The 13130-nt window shown below is 45.5% G+C and overlaps 1 protein-coding gene across 1 annotated transcript in view; it reads left to right on the top strand.

The window, feature by feature from the left end:
* Positions 1 to 12521, top strand: part of KLF5 (KLF transcription factor 5) — a 187366-nt gene extending 174845 nt beyond the window's left edge. Inside the window, exon 4 of the mRNA XM_082221428.1 lies at positions 12505 to 12521. Within this exon, the coding sequence (XP_082077554.1) occupies positions 12505 to 12506 (2 nt within the window). The 3' untranslated portion in view covers positions 12507 to 12521. The remainder of the gene's footprint in view (positions 1 to 12504) is intronic.
* The last annotated feature ends 609 nt before the right edge of the window (positions 12522 to 13130 follow it).

The following is a 13130-nucleotide window of genomic DNA, read 5'->3' as shown; positions in this document are numbered from 1 at the left end:
CGAAAACGGAGACTTTTGCTGCAGGCAGGTGCACTTGAATGGTAGATGAACCAGCTGGATCAGGCCCATGGCCCGTCTCATCCTGCATCCTCACAGATGCTCTTGGGAAGCCTGCAGGCTGGACCTCTGCTGAAGGTTTCCTTGTGATGGTGATCGGCCTTACTCTGAGTGAGATCTAGCTCAGTGTTGTCTTTTTTATAATATTTTTTATTAGTTTTACATAAAGATTATACACACATAAAAGAAACAGAAAAAAAGGTTCTCTCAGACCTTCAGATCTCCCTCCATGGGTTCCATTTCTAAATTTTATCCCTGCATCTTTTACTGTAATCTATTATATAATCATACTATCCCAAATTCATGTTACTTTACAAGTGTCATTGTATTCCTGCCAATGATTTCAGCTGTTCTCAGTTGTCTCTCAAATATATTAAAATGTTATTCCAGTCTTTCACAAATCCTTGGTCTTCCTGGTTTCCAATATTTCCCCATCAACCTCGCCATTTCTGCATATTCCATCAGCATCTCTTCTCTGGTTGGTACTTTTTCTTCTTTCCATCTCTGGGCTAAGAGCATCCTTCCTGCTGTCGTTGCATAGATAAACAGACTTTTCTTTTGGTAGTTCCGCACCTATAATTCCTAACAAAAAAGCCTCTAGTTTTTTGACAAAAGTTATCTTAAACATTTTTTTTCAATTCACTATCTATCATTTCCCAGAATGCTTTTACCATCCTATATGACCACCGCAAATGGTAAACAGTATCTTCTTTCTTTTTCTCTGTATTGTCTAGCAGCGGTTCTCAACCTGTGGGTCCCCAGATGTTGTTGGACTACAACTCCCATCATCCCTGAGCTCCGGCCTTGCTAGCTAGGGGTGATGGGAGTTGTAGTCCAACAACATCTGGGGACTCACAGGTTGAGAAAGGCTGAGGGACTGGCAGTGGAGTTTTAGACAAGGTATCTCTCCCAACCTTGCCTGGCAATGAGAATATGCTGGAGATGCTCTGCCACGGAGGGATCATCTTTTTAGGCTGAGACTGCCCCTCTAAAGCTGCTTACTAGAGAGTAAACTAGTGTGGTCACTTAGGCACAGCCAGAAAAAGAGGCCACAGAATTGCATAAACTTATTTGCAATGTAGGGATGCAGGTGGCGCTGTGGGTTAAACCACTGAGCCTAGGGCTTGCCGATCAGAAGGTCGGTGGTTTGAATCCCCACGATGGGTGAGCTCCCGTTGCTCGGTCCCTGCTCCTGCCAACCTAGCAGTTCGAAAGCACATCAAAGTGCAAGTAGATAAATAGGTACTGCTCCGGCGGGAAGGTAAACGGCGTTTCCGTGCGCTGCTCTGGTTCGCCAGAAGCGGCTTAGTCATGCTGGCCACATGACCCGGAAGCTGTACGCCGGCTCCCTCGGCCAATAAAGCGAGATGAGCGCCGCAACCCCAGAGTCGGCCACGACTGGACCTAATGGTCAGGGGTCCCTTTACCTTTACCTATTTGCAATGTACAGGCAACCCCGTTTTGCCCGGAGGTTGTGTTCCAGGTCATCGTGTGTGACAACGGAGCGCCACACATTTCCGGGTTGGCCACTTCCAGGTTGTTGCAGTCATGCATCAATTGGACAGACATAAATTGGTCATTGCCTGCACGAATCGATGTTTAGAAACCATATCCTACAACTTAAAGAGAAATACAGTGCAGCTCATTGTATTTGTCTGCCATGCAGGCGCTACAAACTGTTGTTGAGCAGCTGGCCCCGGACCAGGCAGCCCTTCGAAGAGATGACACAGTGAAACAGAGGATTGGCCTCACTAAAGTGTGACACTCGGCCAACTGTAGGAAGGCCCACTGGACACAGCTGGGACTCAACTATACAGCTGCAAATAAAACGTTTGAAGAAGAAGAAGAAGAAGAAGAGGAGGAGTTTGGATTTGATATCCCGCTTTATCACTACCCGAAGGAGTCTCAAGCGTGTTTTAAGTGCAATATACAACATGACACTAGATGGCGATGGTGAGCCTTATGGAAAATTAAATGCGCATGCGCCCTTGGCAAAAAGTTGTATCAGTGCCTCCTTTAGGGGGGGAAAACAAACCCTTTCCTGCATATAAGAAATCACTCCATCTTACATGACCCCAAGTACTCAAAGCATCCAGGGTGCGGGTGAGCTGAGGAAGAAGGGTGGAAAAAATTGCATGCTGCAGTTTGAAGAAGAAGAGTTTGGATTTGATATCCCGCCTTTCACTCCCTTTAAGGAGTCTCAAAGCTGCTAACATTCTCCTTTCCCTTTCTCCCCCACAACAAACACTCTGTGGGGCTGAGAGACTTCAGAGAAGTGTGACTGGCCCAAGGTCACCCAGCAGCTGCATGTGGAGGAGCGGAGACGCGAACCCGGTTCCCCAGATTATGAGACTACCGCTCTTAACCACTGCACTACACTGGCTCTTGAGCAGGACAGAAAGCTTATCCCACATTTGATTGTGCTGCAACATACGTGCCAGAGTCTGATAGGTGTTTTTTGCACTCCCCCCTGGGCCTGGTGGGGGCTGGTTTTCCCAAACCCTAAGGAGTGTCCTGCTATATTGAGGGGCTTCTGATTTCTGGAACATTCTTCCAGCCTTGCCTCCAGGCGGCTTCATACATTACCAGGAAGAGGCAACAGAAGAACTGCAAGGGATGAGACGCTCACATCATTTCCGTTGCGCAAACACAGATGACCTTTCTTCGTCTCCCAGCGTGCTGCGTGCTGAAACACAGGTGTAACCCAAAGACAGAGCGTTTTGTTTTATCTTTTATTTTAGGAACATAGGAAGCTCCTTGACATCACAACACACTGAGGGATCTAAGCTTCCGGTGGGCTTTCCCCGAGTTGATGTCACAACAGGGTCTCATTCCATAGGATCCAGCCTTCTTTTCAGCGACGAGAAACTCTTCAGTGTTTCCCCCCTCCCTTTTAAAAAATGCTTTTAATGGTTATAAATACAACAAGGTAAGATTTAGGAAAGCAAACAAACATTTTGAACTCTGCTTCTCTTTTAACCTAGTAACAAAACACAAACGCGAGTGCACTTCACAACAGCCTTTCATCCGCAGCACTTCAAAGGAGGCTACACAAAACGGGAAAATTACCCTGAAGAAACTGGCTGCAGGCTGAGAGACGCAGCATATTAAAATGTTCCGAGAGTGCTTTAAAGTAGCAGCAAGCGAGTGCTCATTCACACAAAGCGCCAGGCGTTTGCTAACATATTCATGAAGGCGCAGTAAAAATAACTCAAGGCTCAAGAATACTTAACATGAGGGCTGAGAGCAGCGAGGTTGTAAGGAGGTGGAGGAACATTCCTTACTTATACTCACAGGACATAGTTCTTTTTCCTTCGTGTGCTGATGACTTGTCTTCCTGATGTTAAAGAGCAAATCTCATAATAGTTTGGAGCCCAAGTTCTTACAGGAGAACCTCCCCCAGCACCACCGACCCGTACCTTGAGATCTGAGACCACCAATAAGTCCAGTTTGTTGGCTGGCAACTCATGAAAGGGGAAAAGCAGTTCACACCATGGGATGGACTGGCTATGCTAGCTTCCTGCCAGAGGGGGCGCTGTTGCTTACCAGGAAGGAGAGGGTTGAGCTGACAGAGAGGTTGGCACAGTGCAAATGCTGATATCCTTGCTGCCTTACCTGACTCCCTCCTAGGTGGGGATGGGGTAAATCTGTCAATTTTGATTTCTCTCAGTCTCTCATTTCCCCTCCCTTCAGTTATCCACATTTCTACATCAGTTGTGAATTTGGGGTTTTTTTTTAAGTCCTCATAGGGACGCGGGTGGTGCTGTGGGTTAAACCACAGAGCCTAGGGCTTGCCGATCAGAAGGTCAGCAGTTCGAATCCCCGCAATAGGGTGAGTTCCCGTTGTTCGGTCCCTGCTCCTGCCAACCTAGCAGTTTGAAAGCACGTCAAAGTGCAAGTAGATAAATAGGTACCGCTCCAGCGGGAAGGTAAACAACATTTCCGTGCGCTGCTCTGGTTCACCAGAAGCGGCTTAGTCATGCTGGCCACGTGACCCGGAATCTGTACGCCAGCTCCCTTGGCCAGTAAAGCGAGATGGGCGCCACAACCCCAGAGTCGGCCATGACTTGACCTAATGGTCAGGGGTCCCTTTACCTTTAAAAGTCCTCATAAAAATCCAGCAGCGTTTTAATGCAAATTTCTTCAAATAGATGCAGTCTTGCATGCAATTTTGACACATTTTTGGAAAGCAATTTCCCCTTAAAGGTAAAGGTAAAGAGAGCCCTGACCATTAGGTCCAGTCGTGGCTGACTTGGGGGTTGTTGCACTCATCTCGCTTTACTGGCCGAGGGAGCCAGCATACACTAAGCCGCTTCTGGCGAACCAGAGCAGTGCATGGAAATGCCGTTTACCCTCCCACTGGAGTGGTACCTATTTATCTCCTTGCACTTTGACGTGCTTTCAAACTGCTAGGTTGGCAGGAGCAGGGACTGAGAAACAGGAGCTCACTTTCCCCTTACGTATATGCAAAATATATGCAATTTTCACTGATTTTTTTGATGCACACTGTAGCACAGTGGATGCATTTTTGTGCCTATCACCTGGCTGGAAAACGTCATTTCGAAATTTGCAGAAGTGAGGATTTTGAAGGATAGCTGCGTTTCCGTTCTCACATTGTTTCAGAAAGTGCAGATTCCGAAGGTGCGTCTAGAAATGCAAACTGAGTCCCTGTGGTGCCCTTGCAGAACTCAGCAGGAAGATGGGGACAAAACTAGAATTCCTTCGCTCCACCTTCCATTGGCATTGGCTCTGCCCATGCTTGACCTCCCTGACCTCCGATCTACCAGCTCCAATGACCACCAGCCACTACTGCCCAGGACTGCACCAACTGGGACAATCTCTTCCCCTGCCTTACCTCATTTCATCCCCCCCCCAATATGACATCATGCATAGAGAAGCAACTGGCTCACCTGTGCTATTACGTGATGCCCCACATATGCTGTGTGTGTGCAATTCTCCTGCACAATGTGAATGATGGCATGGCCCAATGGAGCTATGAAATATGAACCAGCTGATACAGGTGTATGTGGAAACTTTAGTGGAGTGGCAGTTTAGCCCTTCTGTAAAGTTTTTTTAATTCCAGAGGGGCAGTGGGGTTTGTAAGCAGCAGTGCCCAGTGCTTGGCAAAGCAAATACCTGTACGGCAAGCATATGTCTGTTTTATAAGAGTTTAATTGTCGTCGTTATTTACCTTCCTACCATGTTCTCTGTCGTCAGTGCCATGCCTGAAGCCGTGTCGGACATACTGAAATACCAATAAAACCCGCAACAATAAACCGTTTTCAAATTCTAACAACAGCAATTAAAACCGCAGCCATAAAAGTAGCCGTAAAAGCCATCCAGAAGTTGGAACATGAAACCAGATCAAATCACCTTGAGCCAGCACTGAACCTGTTTCCCGAAGAACTGAGTTTTAACCAGCAGTGCTGGAACTTAACTCGCGTGCAAAAGCAGCCGCACATTTTGCACCGAGGGCAGCATCCCAGTGTCCTTCCTTTTGTGGAATCTGGGACTTGGGCAGTGGAATCAGGGCTCCAGCTCCAGATCTGTGCAGATCCCACATGGGACCTGACAGTTTTAGCTGGCTATGGTGGTGGCACGGTAAGTAGCACTGGCGGGCTGGGTTTAGCCACCCATTTAATTTCCCATCATGCCCCAGAATGGTGCTACATCGGGGACAGTACAGGAAATTAAGAGAGTGCCTAAATGTAACTCCACGATTCTATCATTCTCTTAAGCCACAACGCTTCTCTACAGGGGCGCCATCTAGGGGACCCTGGGAGGCCAAGCCCCTCAATTTCCTTTTTTAAAATATTTTTTTTAATTGGTTTTCCATAATTTTACACAATTTAACGTTAACCATTTCAAACATTAAAAGAATTGCAACTCATTACCAAACTTAAAACCATGGACAGACCTGGTCTGAACAAAGACATTGGATTCTTATCTCATTATACATGACTAAGCCATTTTTCACCTTCTCACCCCTGGCCTTTTCCTGTAAGACCTATTGCAGTCGTTAAGAGTCGTCAACAGGCTCATCTCAGCTATCTGCCAATCTCCCATTCCCACCACCCTTCTGAGTAATACCCCTCCCCACCTTCTCACTATATAGAAGGATCTGGCAACTTCTGTTTCAGTGTATCTGAAGAAGTGTGCATGCACACGAAAGCTCACACCAAGAACTAACTTAGTTGGTCTTTAAGGTGCTACTGGAAGGAATTTTTTTATTAAAAGAAAAGGTTCCTTCAACCCTTTGGACCTCCTTCCCTCCCTCCGTGGGTTCCATATTTAAAATAAAGTATTCTGCATCTTTTACCCTTATCCATCTATTATATATCCATAGTTACCATAGTTGATTCCACATTACAAGTGTCATTATATCCCTGCCAAAGATTTAAACTGTTTACAGTGGTCTTTTAAACATATGGAAAATTTACTCCAGTCTTTTAGGAATACTTGATCTTCCTGGTTTCTGATCTTCCCCGTCAGTTTCTCTGAGTACTCCATCAGTTTAGTCTGCCATTCTTCTCTGATCAGTACTTCTCCATCCTTCCATCTCTGGGCTAGCAGCATTCTCACTGCCATCGTTGTGTACATAAAAAGTATTTTGTTTTCTTTTGGCAACTCTTCACCTATTATACAAGCCTCCCCCAATTTTCAAGGAGGGGGCTGGGTCCCCTCAATATTCTGTGGTTGGCCCCTCTGGGGCTTCCCACAGCTATGACTGGGCCCCACAGGGGCTACCTGCAACCATGACAGGCCCCATCGGGCCTCCCCATGGCTGTAGTAGGCCTTGTTGGGCCTCTTCACATGTGGGCATCGCCCCACTCCAGTTGGGCAGAACCCAGTGAGCATGCTCCCCTGTCAGGGTTCCCATGGAACCACATGGGAACTGAGTTTCAGAGAAAGTGAAAGTGAACATCGCCAAAGCCCTACTCCTGGCCATGGGGGAGAGGAGGGAGGGCTCAGCGCACTGGTGCCCCACACCATTCCTCTGTGTCCAACCAGTCCCTGACATCAGGGCGGCACTAACAGGGAAGGCCATCAGTTCAAAGTATTGCAGAGTTTCAGATGTTCAGGCATTTGGATAACTACGCAGACGTGTGTGGGGACTTTCCTCTACCACTTGTTTGCTAGTGATCCTAGCAGAAAATAACAAAATAATAATAATAATAATGGATAATTTCATGGAATGTACGCCTGACTAAAACAAATAAATGCCAGCCATGCTGTGAAAAGCAATTCGGCGTACTGTAGTGATTAAATCTGTAATTATAGTAATCATTCAGAACGGCAATGTTTTCAGAAGGGGTTTTTCCCCCTGCCAAGGTGCTTCAGGCATTAAAGCAAAAATCATTATAAAGAGCATAGCAATAAAAAAAGAAAAGAAAGATTTTACCTGGCAGCCTCCTGAAGTGGAAAATACTGTAAACAGCCCTTAGATTCATGAGTGTAAATTTTGAGGTACAAGGATTCCACTGTGATGCTCGCATGAGGTGTGAAGGCAGAACATACGTGAGCATTAAGCATGAATGTTGTTTAGAACAAATTAGTGCACCTAAAAACAAGCTGGCTGTAGGTGAAGCCATGGTTTTATTTGCGCTTTATGTTCTGAAATGCCCTGCTATCAAGCTAATCATACAGAAGAGAAAATAATCTTCTCCAGAGAGAGATAGAGACAGAAAGACAGACACAGAGAACACCAATAGCTTCCAGAATGCCTTCTCAAGGGCCACAGAATTGTGCCCTATTTTAATTTTGTTTAGAGCTTCTGGAGTAAGTGCAGAATGAACTTTTCTTAAATTCACCCATGGGCTGGCATAACTATGTTTAATATGTCTGGTTATGGTCCACCCCTCTTGACTTGCAGAACCAAGCTAGCTTTGACATTCATTGTGTGTGATGTTTAAATAGCCAGAGTGCAGTAGGGGCGAGGAGATAAAATGGATCATGGCCATGGTGGGCAAGGGAGGGGATGAACACCACCCCACTCCCCCCAAAACTTCAGCCCCCTCCTCCAAAGCTTCTGTTAGCCCTTCCTCCAGGGGCTACTAGTAGATTAACTCTGATCTTCTCATGGTTGGCCATCTCAATTCTGTTTCCACACCTCCTGTGGCTACTTGCTTACACAAAATGGCAAATCCTCTGTCCCTGACCCTGGGCTTTACCCTGGAGACCCTGAGGAGGCTTAAACCCTGAAACTTCAGGTCAACTCCCAGACCTGGTAGTCTTAATCATGACCCATTGAACTGGCTTGATGTATCTATTTTGTTGCAGGTGGGCATTCATATTCCCACCTGGGATATGGGGACAATCACTTGATTAGGGTCTACTTTATTAAATGTGGAAATGCCTGGAGCTATTGGGTTGGCAAAAACCCAACCTGCAAAAGCCTAATGACTCAAGCTGAAAGCTCTATGATTTGCACAGAGTAAGGGCCACCGGCAGCCTTAGGACCAGATCAAGCCCCCAACGTTTTTCTGTCGGTGGTCCTGCCAAATTTTCATCACATTCACTCAGATTAAGAATGTAAGAATAGCCTGTGGCCCGTCTAGTCCAAGCACGACTAGAGCACAGCAGTGCTTCCTCCACCTGTGAATCCAGCCACAATAGAAAGCTCATCTTAAATTGCTTATCTTTGGCTGGAACATCGTCCTACTCCTGGCATGTATGCAGTTCCCAGCTATCCAACTGTATGTGTTAGCACTGTTGATTCAAGTGGAAAAATGTGCTTGAGGTTTTGAAGCTAGATTGGTAGACAACAAAAGAGGACTTCACAAGTAGAGGTCAAGATGACTCAAATTCAGACCAGCGAAGATGAGCTGAGGAGTTAGTGAATTAAGTGGGCTTTCTTGGATGCAGCCATCCAAGATCAGGATAAACAAACTCTTCCAGAATCCCCAGAAGACCTTTGAAATGTTTTCAACCAGTTTAGATGCTAAGCCTCCCAAGTTCAGAAATTAAGACTTTACATTGCTACTCGGGAGGTCTGTCAGCAGAGCACATGAGGAGAACCCAGTAGCGCAGGTGGAGGAATGTAAGCGATTTCTCCACCAAAACAGTTAATGGACCCCCAGGGTACAAACATTTCTAAACTTTCCCTTTCCCACATTTTTTTCTAAAAAAACCTGAAACCTGAAAATGTTTGAATGCTTGATTTTTCAGTTTACACATTGCTGACTCAAATTTTAAACTGATTAACTTGGTGCTTTCAGACTTGTAGGTCCATACGGACTGGTCATACACACTAGAGCATTAAGAACTACTTTTGCATGCGTTCAGGAGGCATTCATTCCTGTGAATGTGCTTTCAACCCAATCAGAAATCTGATAGGCACACACTCATAGAAGACTTTACCACAGGACCACCTATGACAGGGGTGAGAAGCATGTCACCACCCAGATATTCTGAGACCTAAACTTTTATCAGCCCCAACTGGAATGGGCAATGGTCAGAGCTGAAGGGAGCCCAACGGCATCCAGAGTTCATGGTCTGTTGTGATGCCCATCGCTGAAGAGTATTGATGTCCCAAGCAAGGGAGGACAGTTAGTTCCCAGGACCCCAAGCAGCAGGTAGGCAGGACAGTGGGGTGAGGCAAGGGTCAGCACCTAGGAGCGAGATCAAGTTGTGGGTTCAGAACCATGGATAGTGCTCCAACAGCTGCGGCCAAGTTATCTCAGTGAGGTCCTGTAGCAACTGGCTGAAATGAAAAGTCTGAGACATCCTTTGGTGATGCCTCTTGGCAAGCTAAAAAGGGTTGATGCCTTCTTCTGCAGCTATTTCCTCCTTTGAGCTCAGGGAATCTCTTCTCAGGGCTCTCTCTCTTTAGTTTTCATGTGCCATGAATGCACGCATCATTATTATAGACATCTGAAGGTTTATAATCAATTATGTCATGCTTAAAAAGGTAAAGGGACCCCTGACCATTTGGTCCAGTCATGGATGACTCTGGGGTTGCGGCGCTCATCTCGCTTTATTGGCCAAGGGAGCTGGCGTACATGTGGCCAGCATGACTAAGCCGCTTCTGGTGAACCAGAGCAGTGCACGGAAATGCCGTTTACCTTCATGCCGGAGCGGTACCTATTTATCTACTTGCACTTCATGCTTTCGAACTGCTAGGTTGGCAGGAGCAGGGACCGAGCAACGGGAGCTCACCCCGTCGTGGGGATTCGAACCGCCGACCTTCTGATCGGCAAGCCCTAGGCTCTGTGGTTTAACCCATAGCGCCCCCTGCATCCCTATGTCATGCTTAATAGATGCTTAATATTTGCATTAGATTAGTCCCAATGCCAAAGAAATCACTGTTCTGCTTAAAAAATTCTGTCAATTGTTAGGAGCATAGGATGCTATCTTAGACCAGTGGTCCATCTACCTCAGTATTATCTACATTTTCTAGCAGTGACTCTCCACGGTTTCATACAAGGAGTCTCTCTAAGCTCTACCTGAATATAAAACAAGTGCTGTACCACTGAGCTACAAGCCTGTTTCCTTCATCCTGTGACTGTTTGAATCTTGTGATTTTATTCTTCATCATTATGCCCTATATCTTCATCTTTGAAACATTTCTTTTTTTCAAATGTTTTTAGATGATCTACATGTTTTCAGATGGTTTTTAGTCATTTTTAAACGACTAATGTTTGCACGTACTTTTGAAAAGTGTGAAGGTCTCCTACCCAATTTAATCCTGAAACCATCTGGCACATGAAAACGTACAGATCCACACATTCTCTTTTTCGAGAGGAATTGTATGCTTGGGGGGAAAAATGGTCACAGGTCAATGTCTACACTGGCGCAGCAAACTGATTAGGGCAGCTGCATCAAATCTGGCAAACTCCCTGCTTTATGATGTTGACTTTTGCAGGGCTCACTGTGAAGCTCATGATGTGTAATCATACAAAGCTCAAGTGATTTGCGTTCAAAGAGAACACACTGTATGTGGTGGGTGCTGTAAAACAACAACAACCAACAACTCATGAAAACGTCAAGGGCAAAAGCGGTAGAAACAGCTCTGGATGCAAATCACAGGGTTTTATGAAATCAGCGTAGAGGTAAGGGATATGATCAACTGATGCTTTCTTCCCATCCTTTTCAGTAGGGGTTAATGGGAAGAAGGCTTTTTCAGTGGTGGCCCCACACTTAAGGAATGCCCGCTCCAGATAACCTGGAACCTAAGCTGTGGTCTTTTAGGCATCAGCTGAAGACCTCCATGTTCTCCCATTCCTTTTAACTACAATCTGTTCAGCAGCTTAGTTTTCGCACCACGTTTTGTGCTGACATTCTGCTGGATTTAGTTCTAGCTGTTTTTTTAATGCTGATTTTAGTGATGGGCAAGGTTTCTGCCAGGCTTTCTGCTTTGCGACCCATGTTTTTGCCTTAAGGGTATTTTTTAACATGTATTTTGCAACTTATTGCCTGCGTCAACCACCCAGAGAACTTAGTTGGGTGGACAGCAAATGGATGCCATAATTAAACGTGTGTCAAAAAGTAAACACGGCCCGCCCCTGATTCTCCACTGCAAATGCCCCTCCCCTCCCTCCTTTGGCCTTGGTTTGGCAAACTGCCAATGCAATGGCAACTTAATGAGCAGACAAATGGGTAGCAAAAAAAAGGAGGTGCCCTGATTCAGGCAGAACTGTGAATGGGAGGAGGAGGCTGGATGAAGTTTGGAATCAAGGAAGGCCAGGAGGCTGTGGCTCAGAGGCAGAGCACTTGCTCTGCATGCCAAAAGGTCCCAGGACCAGTCCCCAGCATCTCCAGGTTCCTGGATCCTGCCCCAAACCCTGGAGAGCCTCTGCCACTCCATGCCACCAGTCTTGAGCTAGAGGGACCAATGTCCCGACTCCGCAGAGAAGGCAGCTTCCGGTGTTTCTTTTTCTCTGGAGAGAGAGTGTCATTTGTGCTCCACTTCAGGCGGCAAAATGTCTGAGGTCAGCAGTTGGGTAATGTGCAGCTCTGCCCTGATAAGAGGATAGGTGGAGATACGGGAGGCTTATTATATTTGTGCCAACGCATGCTCTTGTGGCGACAACTAAGCTTTCACTGGCAAAAGCAATAAACGTTACAAGGGGAAATGCTTTATGCTGATAAAAGACCAAGCAGATGACAAGTTACAAAAGCCCCCTCTTGAGATAACCTTGAGACGCACCTGTACATAAAGATTAAACAGCAACCTGTGTGTGGAGATTTATAGCGCTTATCGAGGGCCCTGGTTTCACTATTTACATTTGCAAAACTCAACTTTATTATTGGTTTCTCTCTGTTAATATTTTGTATGGAAACCAGCGTGTGCAATAAAAAAAAAAAAGTCATCCCAGAAACGAAGTTTTATTTATTCAAGTTTTACAAAGGCATTTTATGGAATGGTGAATTCTCTCTCTCTCTGTGTGTGTGTGTATCCACACATGCACACAAATATACACTAGGCTTGTGGTTCATCAGAAGCAGAGTACATCCGCCTCGTTTGGTGCCTGCCTGAGACTGTAGTGAAGTATTCATGCGATGGCAGGCCAGAGGACGTGGCTAGAAGGATGTGTTCAGCATGTCAGGTTCTCTCTCTCGCTTTTATTATTATTATTAACCCAAAATACAGACAAACATACAGGAAAGCATAATCAAAACAACAAAACATAGCTTCAGCACGGAGGTAATATTTCCCATATAAATAAAGAGCAGTTAATGAGGAAAAATAAAAGCAGCAAAACATGTAATGAAAGCTAAATTTCACAATTTGGTGGGGAAAGAGTTTGGCAATATCTGAATTTGACATGTAAAAAACAAAATGCCACCAAACAGCATAGATCTTCTTTTAAAAAAAACAAAACAAACAGCATAGATCTTCTGGGACTTCCTTACACTTACAGACATGCAATCCGTGAGTTATTTTTCCTGCAATAGCCAGAGTCCACATATTCTTATAGCACAATGGGAGGGTTAAGACCTCTATTATTTTCCATTTTGGGGCCGAAAAAGTTTTGCTGCAGCATCCACATTGGAAGTTCTTTAGACTGGAAAAATGCTATTTGGTTATCCCACAAGTTCAAAAGAGCACATTCTTAAAATGTTTATTCAAA

The sequence above is a fragment of the Podarcis vaucheri genome (assembly GCF_965113315.1).
Source record: "Podarcis vaucheri genome assembly, chromosome: 4".
Classification (NCBI taxonomy): Eukaryota; Metazoa; Chordata; class Lepidosauria; order Squamata; family Lacertidae; genus Podarcis; species Podarcis vaucheri.
The sequence above is the reverse complement of the archived record's forward strand: the minus strand, read 5'-3'. Positions and strand labels throughout refer to the sequence as shown.